General features: G+C 37.1%; 1 protein-coding gene and 1 long non-coding RNA gene across 3 annotated transcripts in view; one reads left to right on the top strand and one right to left on the bottom strand.

The window, feature by feature from the left end:
- The window catches only part of LOC131276605 (uncharacterized), a 110,515-nt gene that overhangs the window by 20,865 nt on the left and 71,595 nt on the right, over positions 1–18,055 (top strand). The gene's annotated exons all lie outside the window — the stretch shown is intronic.
- HOOK3 (hook microtubule tethering protein 3) overlaps positions 14,862–18,055 on the bottom strand; it is a 107,068-nt gene continuing 103,874 nt past the window's right edge. The window contains exons 23-24 of one of the 2 annotated variants that reach the window (XM_058290076.2): positions 16,112–16,188; positions 14,862–15,775 (exon numbers count right to left, since the gene is read on the bottom strand). In XM_058290076.2, the coding sequence (XP_058146059.1) occupies positions 16,119–16,188 (70 nt within the window). In that variant the 3' untranslated portion in view covers positions 14,862–15,775; positions 16,112–16,118. The remainder of the gene's footprint in view (positions 15,776–16,111; positions 16,189–18,055) is intronic. The other variant, XM_058290077.2, reaches the window with a different exon arrangement.

Below are 18,055 nucleotides of genomic sequence, written 5' to 3'. Positions count from 1 at the left end.
AGTCATAACCCCCCCCCCCTTTCATTTCTGATTGTATTTATTTGCATCATCTCTCTTTTTTCTTTGTTAGTCTAGCTAAGGGTTTGTCAGTTATGTTGATCTCAAAAAAATTTCCAGTTTTGTTTATTTTCTCTATTGTTTTATTGTTCTCAATTTCATTTATTTCTGCTCTAATCTTTATTATTCTACTCCTTCTGCCTGCTTTTGGTATGGTTTGCTGTTCTTTCTCTAGTTTCTCCAGTTGATCAGTTAGATCTTTGATTTTAGCTCTCCTTTTTCAATATAGGCATTTAGGGCTATACCTTTCACCCTCAGGATTGCCTTTGCTGTATCCTATAAGTTTTAGTAAGTTATTTTCATTTATCTCCATATACTTACTAATTTCACTTACAATTTCTTCTTTGACCCACTGATTATTTAGCCTCCATACACTTGCAAATTTACTTTTTTCCTGCCTATTGTTGATTTCCAGTTTCATTCCATTATGATCTGAGAAGGTGCTTATATAATTTCAGTGTTCTTATATTCATTGAGACTAGCATTCTGATCTAACATGTGGTCTATCCATGAGCACTTTAGAAGAATGTATAACCCACTGAGTTTAGATGCAGTGTTCTGTATATGTCTATTAGGTCTAACTCATTTCTCATATTCTAATTCTATTTCCTTGTTGATCTTCTGTCTAGTTGTTCTATCTAATGCTGTGCATGGTGTTTTGAAGTATCCAGCAATTATTGTAGCGATGTCTATTTCTCCTTTCAGTTTTGCCAGTTTGCCTCATCTATTCTGAGGCATCCTGATTAGGTAAATAGACATTTATGACTGTTATTATTGTGGTTGGATTGTCCCTGTTATTAATATATAATGGCGTTCTGTATCTCTTATAACATTTTTAGCATTTAAAATCTGTTTTGTCTGATATTACTATAACTACCGCTGCTCTTTTTCAGCTACTCTTTGCATCGAGTATCTTTTTCAAAGCTTTCTATTTCAGCTCATTTGTTTCCTCATGTTTAAGGTGAGTCTCATGAGCAGAATGTGGATGGCTCATGTTTTTTTCTATCATCCATTCTATCAGTCTCTATATATATTTTAAATCAATTTTATTGATACATATTAATAAAGGATACAAATCATCCAAGGTGTACAATCAATGATATTTGGTAAAATCACATAGTTGTGCATTAATCATTTCAATCATTATTAGAGCACTTTCATTATTTCAATAATCATAATAATAATGATAATAATAAAACAGATAAAGAAACAAGAAAATTCCTCACCTCCCAATCTCTATGCTTCCCCCACTGTACATAGCTGCTGTTTCTGGCTATTCTATCCAGAGTATATAATCAATGGCGTTTAGTATAATCACAATGTTGTACATTCACCATCCTAAAAATTCTAGAACAATTTCATTACTCCAAAAAGGACTCCAAACCCCTTAGCATTCCTTCCTCAGACCTACATAACAACTAGTCTCCTTTCATCTTTATGAATTGATTTATATTTACATTTTATATAAATGGAGTCATACAATATGTAGAAATCTGTATCTGGTCTCCTTTACTTGTAATGTATGTTGTTGTTTTTTTGTCAAATATGAACCTTGTGTGTATTAACTTGCATTTGTTCAGCTCCAAGGAAAAATGGTCTTATATATGCAAGTCTACCCTTATTCATATTTCACATAATATGTTTCACATAATATTTTTAGTTCATAATAGGGCAATCATACAGAAATTTTCCTTTTGTGTCTGGTTTGCTTCACTCAACATAATGTCCCAGGTTCATCCATATTGTCGTATGTTTCACGACTTTATTTCTTCTTACTGCTGCCTAATATTCCATCATGTGTATACTCCACAATTTGTTTATCCATTCATCAGTTGATGGACACCTGGGTTGTTTCCAACTTTTGGCAATCGTGAATAATGCTGCTGTGAACATCAGGGCACTGATATCTATTCTTGCCACTGCTCTCAGTTCCTCTAGGTATATATTTAGCAATGGTGTTGCCAGGTCCCATGGCAAGTCTATATTCAACTCCCTTAGGCAGTGCCAAACAGTCCTCCACAATGGCTGTACCATTCTACATTCCCACCAACAGTGAATAAGCAGTCCTATCTCTCCATATCCATGCAACATTTACAGTTTTCTGACTTTTTAATAGCAACCAGTCTAATAGGTGTGAAATGATATCTCACTGTAGTTTTGATTTGCATTTCCCTAATCGCTAGTGATGTTGAACATTTTTTTCATGTGTTTCTTTGCCATTTGTATTTCTTCTTTGAACATTTGTCTTTTCAAGTCTTTTGCCCATTTTTTAATCTGATATTTTGCTTTTTTATTGTTGAGTTGTATGTTCTCCTTATATATCATGGATATTAAACCTTTATCAGATGTGTGATTGCCAAACTTTTCTCCCATTGTGTCAGCTGCCTTTTCACCCTTTTGACAAAGTCTTTTGAGGTGCAAAAGTTTTGAATTTTGAGGAAGTCCCATTTATCTTATTTCTTCTTTTGTTGCTCATGCTTTGGTAATAAGATTTAAGAAACTACTGCCTACCAAAAGATCTTTAAGATGATTTCCCACATTTTCTTGTAGGAGTTTTATGGCTATTGTTTTTATATTTAAGTCCTTGATCCATTTTGAGTTAATTTTTGTATAAGGTGTGAGATAGGGGTCCTCTTTCTTTCTTTTGGATATCGATATCTAGTTTTCCCAGCACCATTTGTTGAATAGGCTGTTCTGGCCCAGCTGGGTGGCTTAACAGCCTTGTCAAAAATTACTTGGCCGTAGATGTGAGGGTCAATTTCTGAGTTCTTGATTCAGTCTATTGGTCAATTTGTCTGTCCTTATGCCAGTACCATGTTATTTTTTTATTATTGTAGCTAAGTAATAAGGTTTAAAGTCAGGAAATGAGAGTTCTCCAACTTTGTTCATTTTTAAGACTTTTTTTGGCTATTTGGAGTCCCTTACCCCTCCAAATAAATTTGATTATTTGCTTTTCAATTTCCACAAAAAAAGCTGTTGGGATTTTTATTGGGATTGCATTAAATCTGTAAATCAGTTTTGGTAGAATTGACATCTTAACAATATTTGGTCTTCCAATCCATGAGCAATGAATGTCCTTCCATTTATTTAAGTCTTCTTCGGTTTCTGTTAGCAATGTTTTGCAGTTTTCTGAATACAGGTCCTTTAAGCCCTTGGTTAAGATTATTCCTAAATATTTGATTCTTTTAGTTGCTATTATAAATGGAATATTTTTTCTGATTTCCTTTTTAGATTGCACATCAGTACATATAGAAAAGCTATTAATTTTTGCATATTAACCTTGTATCCCACCACTTTGCTGCACTTGTTTATTAATTCTGGTAGCTTTCTTGTGGATTTTTCAGGATTTTCTAGATACAGGATCATGTAATCAGGGAATAGTGAACGTTTTACTTCTTCCTTTCCTATTTGGGCACCTTTTATTTCTTTGTCTAGCCTAATTGCTGTAGCTAGAACTTCTAGCACAATATTGAATAATAATGGTGACAGTGGGCATTTTTGTCATGTTCCTGATCTCAGTGGGAAAGCTTTCAGTCCTTTACCATTGAGTACAATGCTAGCTATAGGTTTTTCATATATGCACTTTACCATAATGAGAAAGCTTCCTTCTATTCCTATCTTTTGGAGTGTTTTTATCAAGAAAGACTGCTGTATTTTGTCATATGCCTTTTCTGCATCATTTGAGAGGATCATGTGATTTTTCTTCTTCAATTTATCAATGTGGTTTATTACACTAATTTATTTTCTTGCATTGAACCACCCTTGCATACCTGGGATATTTGATCATGGTGTATAGTTCTTTGAATACACTTTTGGATTCTGTTTGCATGTATTTTGTTGAGGATTTTTCATATGTATTTATTAGAGGTATAGGTCTGTAATTTTCTTTTTTCATAGTATCTTTATCTGGTTTTGTATTAGGGTGATGTTGCCTTCATAGAATGAGTTTGGTAGCATTCCTTCCTGTTCAGGTTTTTGGAAGAGCTTGAGCAAGATTGGTATTAGATCATCTTTGAATGGTTGGTAGAATTCAACTATGAAGCCATCTGGTTGCGGGCTTCTCATCTTTGGGAGGTTTTTTTAATGACTGTTTCAATATCTTCACTTGTAATTAGTTTGTTGGGGTCTTCTATTTCTTCTAAGCCAGTGTAGGTGGTTCATGTGTTTCCAGAAGTTTGTCCATCTCATCTACATTTCTTAGTTTTTTTTTGGCATACTGTTGTTCATAGTATCCTCTTATGATCTCCCATTTCTACATAGTCAGTGGTAATGTTCCTCCTCTCATTTCTGGTGTTATTTCTTTGTGTCTTCTCTCTTTTTTTCTTTGTCAGTCTAGCTAAGGGTTTTTCAATTTTGTTCATCTTCTCAAAGAACCGACTTTTGGTTTTGTTGATACTCTGTTGATTTTTGTTCTTGAGTCCATTGATTTCTGCTTTGATCATTACTATTTCTTTCCTTCAATTTGGTTTGGGATTAGTTTGCTGCTCTTTTTCTAGTTCTTCCAGGTGTGCAGTTAGATCTTCAATTTTAGCTCTTTCTTCTTTTTTAATGTAAGCATTGAGGCTATAAATTTCCCTCTCAGCCTGCCTTTGTGGTGTCCCGTAGGTTTTGATATGTTGTGTTCTAATTTTCATTCATCTCATCTCAAGATATTTGCTGAATTCTCTTGCAATTTCTTCTTTGACCCACTGGTAGTTTAAGAGTATGTTGTTTCATCTCCATATATTTATGAATTTTCCCTTTTTCTGTCCATTATTGATTTCCAGCTTCATTCTGTTATGATCAGAGGAAGTGTTTTTCATAATTTCAATCTTTTAAAATTTATTGAGCCATGTCCTGTGACCCAACATATGGTCTATCTTGCAGAAGGATCCGTGAGCACTTGAAAAGAATGTATATCCTGCTGTTTTGGGGTGCAATGCTCTGTTAGGTCTAGTTCATTTATCATATTATTCAAGCCCTGTTTCTTTATTTATCCTATGTCCAGATGTTCTATCCAATACTGAGAGCGGTGTATTGAAGTCTCCAACAATTATTGTCAAGACATCTATTTCTCCCTTCAGCTTTGCCAGTATGTGCCTCCTGTGTCTTGGGGCACTGAGGTTAGTTGCATAAGTATTTAGAATATTTATTTCTTCTCATTGAATTGCCCCTTTTATTAATATATAATTCTTCTTCATGCCTTATAACAGGTTTGCATTTAAAATCTATTTTCTCCAATATCAGTATTACTACTCCAGCTCTTTTTTGGTTACTATTTGCATGGAAATAGTAACATCCTTTCACTTTTAACCAGGTTGTGTCCTTATGTCTGAGGCAAGTCTCTTGTAGACAACATATAGAATGGTCATATTTTAAAATCCATTCTATCAGTCTGTGTCTTTTGATTAGGGAAGGGAGGTCAAACCATTAACATTCAATTTTATAACTGTGAAGGCATTACTTACTTCATCCATTTTGACCTTTGGATTTCAGTTGTTGTATCATATCATAGTCTTTTTTTTTTTTTTTTTACCCTTTCGAATATTTGTCATTTCTATACTCTTCTCCAAGTCTCTTGCCCTTGTTTTTTCCTTTCTTGCTGCAGCACTCCCTTTAGTATCTCTTGTAATTCTGGTCTTTGGGTAACATATTCTGTCAGTTTTTTTCTGTCTGTGAAGATTTTAAACTCCCCTTCATTTTTGAAAGACAGCCGTGCCAGATACAGAATTCTTGGCTAGCAGTTTTTCTCTTTCAATACCTTAAATACTTCGTACCACTTTCTTCTCGCCCCTATTGTTTCTGATGAGAGGTCAGCCCTTAATCTTATTGAGTTTCCCTTGTATGTGATGTTTTGCTTTTCTCTTGCTGCTTTCAAAATATTCTCTTTATCTCTGATATTTGTCATCATGCATAGTAGGTGTCTTGGAATAGGTCTATTTGTGTTTATTTGGTTTGGGGTGCATTAGCCTTGGATATTGATATTTATGTCTTTCATAAGGGTAGGGAAGTTTTCAGCCATTATTTCCTCAAATATTTTTTCTGCCCCATTTCCATTTTCTTCTCCTTCTGGAATGCTGGTAACGCATATGTTCTTGTGTTTCACATCGTCATTCAGTTCCCTGAGACTCTTCCATTTTTTCCATTCTCTTCTCTGTTTTCTTATCTTTTCCAGTTCAGATGTTCTGCCTTCAAAATCACTAATTCTATCTTCAAGCAGTCCAAATCTGCTCTTACGTGCCTCTAATATATTTTTAATCTCATCCATCATGTCTTCATTCCCATTAGGTCAGTTATTTTCCTTGCAGACTTTCAAATTGTTCTTTATACTCATGTAGTGAGCATAAAGCTTTATCTCTTTAGTCATATTTTCTTTAAATCCTTTAAATTGATTTAGGAGAGTTGTGTGATTATCATTGACTAAGTGTCTTAAATCTTGAATCTCTTCAGGATATTTGGTTTGTTCCTTTGGTTGGGCCATCTCTTCACATTTCCTAGTATGGCTTGTAATTTTTTGCTGATGTCTAGGCATCTGAGATGTTGGTGAATTTACTCTAATGGACAATTTTCTCTCTTGCCTATTGTTATTATTTTTTCACAGCTCTTTGCTATTTGGTTCAGCTTATCCTAAGTCTTCAAAATTGCCCAGCTTAAGTTACCAAAAACCATGCTGGGGACCCACAGATGGGGTGCAGACTTTCTCCCAGGGGTGGGGTAAAGAGAGCTCTAAAAGCAGTTTCTGTCCATGTAACTTCCAGACCGGCTAGCAGATGGTGCTTGTAGGCGCATATTATCATACAGATGTATCTCTCTCCATATTCCTTTGTTTTTGTCTGGCCAGAGCTGGGATTCAAAGTGGGCTCTACTGGTCGAATTCACTGAAGAAAAGCCCCCAACTCCCCCTTCCTTTTCTCTTGTAACAGCTGGCAGGGAGGAAAACATCTGCTCCCCTTTCAGTCAGCTTCAATGCACTACAGGTTTCAGCGCTGCTGAATAGCTCAGGGTTGGGGGTGGGAGCGGAGCACTTCACAGTTTGTTGTTTCAGTGTCTTAGTCCCTGTCCTTCAACCTCCTGGGAGCTGTGCAGCACTGTCCTGGTCTGCTGACCCCCAAAGCAGGTCCCCCTGGCAGCTTTAACCTCTTTCTCTGTTGTTTCTGAGAGCACTGAGCCTTATCTGCGAATCCCACACCACGTTCCCTCAATTCTCTAGCCTATATATTTTGGTTTTTTTTTTTTTTTTTTTTTTTTTTTTTAATTTTTTTATTTTTTATTGACTTTGTAATAATATTACATTAAAAACATATATGTGAGGTCCCATTCAACCCCACCCCCCCACCCCCCCTCTCCCCCCCCCCCAACAACACTCGTTCCCATCATCATGACACATCCATTGGATTTGGTAAGTACATCCTTGGGCACCTCTGCACCTCATATACATTGGTTCACATCATGGCCCATACTCTCCTCCATTCCATCAAGTGGGCCCTGTGAGGATTTACAATGTCCGGTGATTACCTCTGAAGCACCATCCAGGGAAGCTCCATGTCCCAAAGACGCCTCCACCTCTCATCTCTTCCTGCCTTTCCCCATACCCTTTGTCCATTATGTCCACTTTTCCCAATCCAATGCCACCTCTTCTATGTGGACATTGGATTGGTTGTGTCCATTGCACCTCTATGTCAAGAGGAGGGTCAGATTCCACCTGGATGCTGGATGCAATCCTCCCATTTTCAGTTGTAATCACTCTAGGCTCCATGGTGTGGTGGTTGTCCTTCTTCAACTCCATCTTAGCTGAGTGTGGTAAGTCCAATAAATCAGATTGTAGGTGCTGGAGTCTGTTGAGGCTCAGGATCTGGCTATCACATTGTCAGTCCAGAGATTCAAATCCCCTAAATATATCTTAAACCCCAACATTAACTGCACCTCCAGCACATTAGCATGAAAGTCTTATGAAGGGAGATCCCATCTGAGTCCAGATTCATCACACATAAACACCATTTCCAAAGAGGGGCCATCTGCCCTGGTAGTTAACCCCATCGGCCATGACCATAACTCCCATGGGTCTCTTTAGCCCTCAAAGGAACCAATATCTGGGGGTTGTATCTGCTTTATCTGTCTCTCTGACTCTGCTCAGTTGTGCATGAGGGCAAACCCTCTGCCAGCCTCCAGACTCTTTTTTAGAAACTCGTAGCCATATAAACTCATTTCTCCTTTCCATTTCCCCCTTACTTTAGGTCAAACAGCATCTTAAAGTCATGGTATTTTATGTAGACATGGATATTCTGCTGATCCGCATTGAACCCTCCGTATAAGGTCATTTTCCAGTTGCATCATCAGTTGGTAGTTGATAGTGGTCCCTCGTTGCCAGGGAGGCTCATCCCCGGGTGTCATGTCCCGCGCTGGGGGGAAGGCATTGCATTTACATGCTGAGTTTGGCTTCGAGACTGGCCACATTTGAGTAACATGAAGGCTGACAGAAGGAAATTCCCAGGCACAATGTTGCTCTAGGCCTTGTTCTTATTTTGGGTTTATCAGTTCACAAGCATAGTCATTAGCATCTGGGGCTCACTGTTGAACCCTCACTCCCTCCTGGTCCCCACCACTGTACCTGGGAGACTGTCGCTGCTCCCCTAGGGACCACGACAGAGCACCACTGGCCAGGAACCCAGTACCCCCCCTACTGTGGTTTTTAATTGTTGCCACTATGAGTATATCCAAACATTACCATGCACCCTGGACATATGTTCTGTACAGCTCCCTGTCAGTCATATATCACCTGTCATTGGTATCCCATACCAGTATCCCTCCGTTGCCATTGTTGAAACACTCTGTGATCCAGAACTCCCCAAAATTTGAAGCCCAATATAATGTCATGGTCCCTTACTAGGGAATGGCATATAGCGATGAGTTTAAAGGATAGATAAAGAACTTAGATAAAGAATGTTGACTTGAAAAAATTCCACATCCTATTTTTTTCTTTTTTTTTTCCCCCCCCCCCCCCTAATTATTCAGCTTTTCTTCACAGGAGTCCTAGACCACAGCAATGTATATATATAATATACAGCACTCCCACACATCCACCAGAAAACCTTTTCCCTTCCACAGTGATACTCTTACGCCCTATTCATATCATATTTACTTAAAGTGATGTACAGAGTCTGAGACATTAGCTTTCTAACAAGGTGACATCTGTGCTTACATTATGGTGCATACTTTAGGATACACAGTTCTTTACATTTTTAGTTATCCTATGTTTTACATTATGGTTTACATTATCAGTCTGTCATCTCCTATATGTTATGGTGTAATATTACATGTTTTATATCCATCTTTGTGTACTCTCAAGAAACTCCTCTCTTACCCCCCATTTACTTTGGTTCCACACATTTAACGTCCATTTTCCCTTCCACCTTGGTGCCCTCAGTGATAGCCAACCTCCGTTTCCTGAGGAGCCACTTCCAGAGATAGATGGAATAGTGTTCAGGGCCTAACTTGCTCAACTGCCCCAATGCCCTGGGAGCCACCCTTTCTCTCGAGGGATACAGTTCCCTCTATTGGATGGCATTAGTCCTCCCCAGGATGTGGGTCCACCCCCACTCTCACTACTTGGGTTTCTACCCCATGGTGTCACCCACTCTGGCAGAATGAGCATTTAGACATTCCCCAGGAGCCCGTCCTGCATCAGACCCTCCCCTCCGAGCATTCTAAACAGGTAACCCTCTTTATTATATTTTGATATGATTTTCTCGGCATTTTACTCTCCACCAACACCTGATCCTCTCCTGGTTCGTATGCTACCCCTCCCTCCCCCCACTTTTGGGCATCGTTACCCATCCGTCCCTCCCCAGCCACCCTCAAACCCGCAAAGCCCCAAGCAAAGGCAACCCCTTACCCCCCTTTTATCTCTTCTTTGTGTTCATACTTACCACCATCTCGTCTTAAATTCCACCCCTGCAGACATCGTCTAGCCTATATATTTTGATAGGGAGTTTAATTTACTTACATTCAACAATATTACTGTAAATGGATTATTTCCACCATTTTATTCTTCAGTTTTCATATATCATCTTATTTCTGTCTTTTTACTCTTTTGGTTTCCTTTCCTGCTATTCTTTCTTTTCTACTCTTCTCCAAGCCTCTCTCTCTCTTTTTTTTTTTAATGGCTCTAAGGCTTCCTTCAATATTTTTTGCAAAAATGGATTCTTTTTTACAAGCTCTCTTAGTTTCTGTTTGTTTGTATTTTAAACTCATCTTCATATACGAAGGACAATTTTGCAGGATAAAGAAATCTTAGTTGGTACTTATTCTCTTTCAGTATCCTAATTGTGTCATACCATTGTCTTCTTGCCTCCATAGTTTCTGATGGGAAATGCACACTAAGTCTTACATCCCTTGTATGTGATGGTTTGCTTCTCTCTTGCTGCTCTTAGAATTTTCTCTTTATCTTTGTCATTTGACATTCTGAGTAGTATGTGTCTTGGAGTAGGTCTATTTGCATTTATTCTTTTTTTTTAAAGACTTATTTATTTCTCTCCCCTCCCCCCCATTGTCTGCTTTCTGGGTCCATTCACTGTGTATTCTTCTGTGTCTGCTTGTATTCTTGTCAGCAGCACCCAGAATCTGTGTCTCTTTTTGTTGCATCATCTTGCTCCATCAGCTCTCTGTGTGTGCGGCACCACTCCTGGGCAGGCTGCACTTTTTACATGCTGGGTGGCTCTCCTTAAGGGGTGCACTCCTTGTACGTGGGGCTCCTCTATGCAGGGGAAACCCGTGTGGCGTGGCACTCCTTGTGCACATCATCACTGTGCATGGGCCAGTTCATCACACGGGTCAGGAGGCCCTGGGTTTGAACCCTGGACCTCCCATGTGGTAGGCAGATGATCTATCCATTGAGCGAAATCTGCTTCCGTGCATTTATCCTGATTGGGGTATGCTGTGCCTCTTGGACATGTAAGTTCATTTCTTTTGTGAGAACTGGAAAATTTTCAGCTATTATTCCCTCAAATATTCTTTCTGCCTGTTTCCTTCTCTTTTCTTTCCGGAACTCCCATGACGTGTATGTTGTTTCATTTTGTGTTACCATTCAATTCTCCGAGCCCCTGTTCAATTTTTTCCATTCATTTCTCTCTCCATTATTTTCTCTCTTCTATATCAGCTGTTCTGTCTTTGGTGTCACTTATTCTTTGTTCTATCATTTCAAATCTGCTGTTATATCCCTGTTGTGCTTTTGATCTCATCTATGATATCTTTACTTCCAATGAGTTTTTGTTACTTTTCTATTCAGGTTTTCAAATTCTTCTTCATGCTCACTCAGTATCCTCTTGATATCTTTGATCTCTTTAGCTATATTGTCTTTCAATTCATTAATTTGATTTTGGAAATTTGTGTGCATCGCAATCATTAGCTATCTCAAATTCTGCATCTCTTCTGGGGCTTTGATAGATCCTTTTATTGGGCCATTTCTTCCATTTTCTTAGTATGGCTCTTAATTTTTTGCTGTTATCTAGGCATCTGATTAGGTTGGTGAGTGTACTCAGATGCTTAGTTTCTCTCTTTTATTAGGGATTTGGTGGTGGGAGGCTGCGTTACTGCTATTCTTTGATTCTTGGTTCACTGTTTTGGGTCCTTAGGATTGTTCCTCTTAGCTGCTCAAAACTAGGCTCTGGACCCAGTAATGAGTTGCAGGCACATTTTCTAGGGCCTTCGAGAGGGAGGTTGTAAAGGTCAGAAAAAGTCATTTACTTTTAATTTCTTCATGGGTACTTCTTGGTCTGTCAGCAGGTGGCGCTCATTGACAGCCCTCTCAGTTCAGTGCCTGGTGGGAGTGTGTTTGCTACAACAGGGATGGGATCAATGTGCTAGAGAGTCCCTGCTTAGAGGCTAAGAGCCTCATATTTCAAACATTATCAGAGTCAGTTCTCCAACCTTTGCTGGCAGCTCCCTTCCTTTTCCCAGGTTGGAAAGAATTCCACTTCCATGTTCTCAACAATGAGTCCCTTTCAGTAGAGGGGGAGATTGAGAGGGCTGGACCCCTCTAGTCCGGAGCTGGTTTCCAAGGCTAACAATGGCCCTGCCCCGCCCAGCCCTTCCTGGGTCAAATTGGTGGGTCAAAAGCAGAGACAGCCTTAGGCTGTGTGTCTCTCTTCCCTCTCCTGGGGAGTTGGGTCCCTGGGGCTCCCTTTGTAGCTACTGACCACGAGGCCTGAGAATTCATATGTGTCTATAGTGTAGAGGAGGGACAGGCAGTAGCAGCTGACGCTTTTAACTCGGTTTTCTTTGGTCCTTCTTTTTGGGTGGTGTCCAGCCTTCCCCTGGTGTCCTAAACCTGAGAAGACTTTTTTTCCAGCCCGTTTCTGCCTGTCCTGTAATTATTTTTCTCTGTTCACCATTTTGATTATTGTGATGGTGTCATAAATGTATATCTTTCAAAATTTAATCAAATCATAAGGGTTAAATATGTGCAGTTTACTGTATGTCAATTACAATACCTCAAGCTGTTAAAAATTAACCATAATTCATAGTTAGTAGAAGAAATAACAGCATGTTTGTATGTGCATGGGATTGATTCAGCAAATGGGAAAAAACTGAAAATGCAAGAGGGGAAATTTTCTGATAACATGCCCTTTAGAATCTAAAGTACAAATGGAAGACCTTAGCTAGTAAAATGAACAGTTTCCACCACACACAGACGTGTGTTTATTCTTTGGATTAATTCCATAAAATATTGTCCAGATATTAACTACCAGGGTAGAGGATATAAACGTTTTATAGCTCATATTACATAGTTAGATACAGTCAAGAGAAGCATGAGAGTATCTGTGGCTTCAAACTTACCTGGAGTTCTATGTAGTATCTATCTCAGGTTTTGTTCGCACTGAAGTTAGGTACTTGATTGCAGTGAATGTGCTAAGCGTAAGGAATAAAGAATGAAAATGCCTGTGACCTCACAGCTTCATAGCTGTAATTTCCCTTCATTGTGAAACCAGAATAATGGTAACCATGGTAACTTGCCTTCAAAGTTGCCTGTCAGTTCCTCCCGTCCCTGTATGCGCAAGTCACTTCTCCATTGAGAAGTGGAGTGTATTCTGCCAGTCCCTTGAATCTGGCCTTGACCTTTGATTCTGGCCTGGCCTATGACTGTTTTGACAAATAGAATAGGATGGAAATGACACTGGTCTCTTAGAACTCTTGCTCTGGGGTAATCTAGGTGCCACATAAGAAGTCCATCTACACTGAGACCTCCATTTTGTGAGACTGTTTGAGCGAGGCATGCCGGGAAGTTGCGTGGAGAGTTGATCAGTCCTCAAGTGTTCCATTCCTATCAGTCTGGGTGCCAGAACAGGTGAGACAAAAAGCTGCCATTGCCTCTAGTGTCAGCCATCAATCCTCTAACTGCAGCCAAATGAGGGGCTCCACTTGAGAAAGGCTGAGCCTGTCTCTAGACTTCTGAGATAACATTGCTTGAAGCCACCAAACTTTGGTTTGTGGTGTGACAGATAATCAGAGTGGTGGCATAGTGTACTTAACGACAAACTGGTAGGCTTTCAGAGGGTATATTCTTATCTAGGAGCTTTTCTGTTCTGTGCCCCATTTGATTATACAAGTCTTTGAGGGCATTGACATTATTTTGGTTTAAATTTTGTGATTCAACCTATCTCCTCATCCCCTCCCCTCTGCACCTCAATATTAAATACATGAGGCAGGCACTCAATAAATGCTAAATTTAATGGGTATCTTTAGGCTGAGTAGTGAAGAAAACATATTTTTTTGACAGTTTTCATCAACTTTCATTAAAATAATGGGCACTATTTTGGCTATATGCATATTAGTTTTCTTTTCCTTTATGCTAACTTCACTTTAGAATTACTTAGATGATTATTTTAATCTAGATATAAAATCTCACCCTGCTACCACTTTATATAACATTGAAGATACCATATTTTAGTGACATTTGAGGTAGAAGTAGGGAAAAGAGTAAACTGTAAATGACCTTTATTGCAGAAAAATGGGCATTTATTGCATAAAATAGGATGAAGTTAAATTGCCAAAGAACGTTAATGTTCTACCATTGGTTCTCGCCATACTGTTTGTGGAAAATTGATCATGTGAACATAAGTCTTGGAAGGGAGAAGGCAAGTTTAATTTTTATCTCTGGGAACTTCAACCAACCAACTTATAAACATTGAGTACTAGCCTAAATCAATACAAAATCTATCACAGGTACTGGGAAAAAAACTCAATATTCCTGATTTACAGTGATCAGTGGCATATTCTTAACTTGATGGACACTGTGATGTTTAACTTCATATGCCAACTTGGCTAGGTCATGGTGTCCACTCGTTTGGTCAAGCAAGCACCATTCTGATTGTTAATGAATGTACTTTGTAGATGGATTTGCATCTATAATCAACAAAGGAAAATGCTGCCTCAGCAATGAAGGAGTCTCCTCATTCAGTTGGTTAGAGGTCTGAAAAGCCAGCACTGATGATTTCAGAGGTCCAAAAGGAGAATTTCTGTTTTTACTTCAGCTAGCCAGCTTCTGCTGGGGAATTCACCTTCTCCTTCACTGGTGTTTCCAGTTTGTGGTCTGTCCTACAGAATTCAGATTTTGCAATCCGCACGGTGGTATGAGTTAATTCCTAAAATAAATCTCCTAGTGTGTATGTATGCATGCTGATTTTGTTTTCTTGGAGAACCCTTATAAGTACTGACAATAGCAAGTGCCAAGAAAAAAGTAATGAATACTATTAGATAATTATATTGGATAATTAGTTATTGATTATATGCTTATTACAGTTTAAGAGCAGAAAAAAATCTAAACGGAATTTTTATGCAAGTCTTTATTTACAACTTGTTTAACAACTGTACACTTTTTTGCAGCCTTGAAAACATTTTTGTACTTGAATGGGAAAATATAGTTTGACCAAATCTTAACTTTATTCTTCATATACATATACATATTATATGCATATATATAAACACATACATATAATTAATACCATAACAAGTTGGCAGCTGTAAAATTAAAGTGATATCAAAAGGAAATGAAATATAACATTTTGAAAATTTAAAATCCATCTTCTATTGGTTTCTTGGCCTTTGTTTTTGTGATTTTAGTTAAAAATTTCTACTGAGGCTAACAAGTCATTCACCTCAGATAATTAAACAGTGAGTACATCCAACAATCTCAACACATAGTATATGGTTGGTGAACTCTGTAAACAGGTGGGAAAAAATGTTTGGATTCCATTATGTACAATGTTGCTAAATCTGTACTGATTCCATTTGTGATGTCAGAAATTAAGTCTTAAATTTTATGTGGACATCATTTTTTATTATAAAGAATGGAACTGTAAATTCCATAGTCAACCAGAAATAAGAATATAACTAGCAATATCCCTTTTGCAAAGGCTGTAATGCCAGGGGATAACTATAACGTCAAATACCAAACTAACAACAATTCACAGAACAATCTATAATACTTAAGACATGAGTATAAGGCTTTAGAGCTGGGACTGTAATCAATACAACTCCAACCCCAGTGTGCTAAAGTGTTTTCCAGCTCATCTGAAAGTTTTAAAACTACTACAGGGAAAACAAAAGCCTCTATCCCCAAATTTTTGATAGCATTCATTAAGCAATATAAGGCAAATTATTAAATTAGTTTGAATTTTACCATTTCATTACACAACTGAAAATTGGGTGGTACAAATGGTGAACCATTGTTGAAACATGAAAACTGCAAAACAAGATAAATATGGAAATTATTCTTCTGAGTACAAAGCATTCTGAACTATATAGAACCTGTAAACAGCATAAAGTTTGTGACAGCAATGACATTTTAGTGCATTTGAATATTAAATAATGAAGGCTATTAAAAAATAAAAAAGGCTACTATTAAAAGTAATTAAAAGGCCCCAAATCATTGATTGGCATTTGTATATAGTTATTTCCTGTATTTTATGAGAAAGTACTATTTCTTATTTGAAGCATATTGAAAATTTCCCTTAACTAATGAGTCTCTGTAGAATACATAATAAATCAGGCCATTAAAGAAAATAAATTCAAACCATACCATTTACTCATCTGTACTTGAACTGCAGTAAGAATTTCATCATAATTTGTTTGGGATTTGACTCTATTGGCTCAAGACTGTTAATGTGAAAGGAAAAGAAAAGCATTATGACTTCCTAATAGTACGATTCTAAGCACCAAGCTGACACAAAAGAACTATGATTATTAGTTCCTTATTTTCATTAAAAAAATTCAAAGATACATCAGTACAGATCCTTTTAATTATGTTAAGCATGTTAGTAACAGGCCAAGTAAATTAATAAATATTAAAAAATGTTTTCATTAACTAAGTCACTGGAATAATAAATGTTTACTTTATGCATGAAACCTAACTGGATTCATAACACAAGTTAATAAGAACAGGAAGAGATGAAGAAAAATAAAGAAACTATTGGGATGTTAGTATATCTTTGAGGTGGAAGATGGACAAATGTGACTTTATAGACAAATGATCAAAGGGGCAGAAATAAAATTGTTAACAAATTTCACTAGATACATAAAAGTTAAAAGTAATAGAAGCAAAGGCTATGATAAAGTTTATCAACTTTCATTTTAAGTAAATTAAGCATTTGTCATTTCCTGCTTGATATGTTGGTTAGATGTATAGTAGTATTTCATCTATTTTCAAAAAAGAGTACATAAAATGGAAAATACCTTAAAGATACTAAGTAATGGTTTATGAAGTTATTTAAATATATCACTTGAAAAATAGTGCTGAGAACCTGATTTTTAAAAAAATATATATTGAAAACTCAAAAGAAAGGGGTTTTGATTTTTCCAAGTTCTTAAAAAGGATTGATATTAGTTTTTATAAGAAAAATAGTTTTCTTCAACTATGGTGGTAAAATCTCTCTGAGTTATAAGTTATTTGATTGCCTTTATCTTGTCTTTATTTTCTCTTTGTGCATCACATGGTTATCAATGATCACTTTCTGATATAATGGAAATATTCTATAGCTTTGTGGTCCAATATGGTAATCACTAGTCACATTTGGCTACTGAGCACTTGAAATGTGGCTAGTATGACTGAGGAACTAAATTTTAAGTTTTATTGAATTTTATTTAAATTTAAATTGCCACACATGTCTAATGGCTACTGAATTGGATAACCCAAGTCTAGAATCTACTCATATAGATTAATAGTCATATAGACTAACAGGAAGATAACAGTCTTCCCATTTAGGAGGGGACTTAAAGCAAAACACACATGGAATTATCTTTGCATTTTTAATTTTCATTCATCCATTTAACTATTCAAAACATTGTATTTTGTTCTCAAGTGTATATGTATGTGTACAGGCGTACACATGCACGAAGAGTGTTTAAAGTTTTTTTTTTTACTTTGGGAGGACTAACAGCTCTTTTCTTTATATATCAGAGTTTAGAGTTTTCTTTTTCAGTGTTATTCTCTTATAGGTGACTTGTCTAAGCAAAGCATATCAGTAGAACAGATAGAATACAGAAGAAAATAATACAGAAACTTTTCATGCTATAAAAGCTCTCATCCAAAACCAAACCAAACCAAACCTACAAAACTCTAAGAGAATGATCTTGTGAGCAGATTCCCTATTCTTTGGTAGTAATCATATGTGTTGATGCTTATGTAACAGACATTCAGAACTTTTTGACTATGGTTTTGAATACTATTATATTAAAAAAAATCCCGCAGTAGAAGCTGAAAACTTTGTTATATATGAACTTAAGAAAATTATCAAATTCATAAAATATATGCTACAGTAGAATTTAGAGTATTTTTGTAGCAATCTGCTTTCTTTAGTGTCTCTCTTTTCTCATCACTGCTCCCCTAACATTTTTCAAATTCTTTGACCTCACAGCTCCTGGAATTTGGCTTTCTGACTCCTGTTCTTTGGGTAAATGCAATGATGAAGAAACTATTAAGTTAGGGGCAGTTAGTAAGTTTGTATTTTAATAGACAGTCAAATCA

Source organism: Dasypus novemcinctus, chromosome 29 (genome assembly GCF_030445035.2).
Source record: "Dasypus novemcinctus isolate mDasNov1 chromosome 29, mDasNov1.1.hap2, whole genome shotgun sequence".
NCBI lineage: Eukaryota > Metazoa > Chordata > Mammalia > Cingulata > Dasypodidae > Dasypus > Dasypus novemcinctus.
The sequence above is the reverse complement of the archived record's forward strand: the minus strand, read 5'-3'. Positions and strand labels throughout refer to the sequence as shown.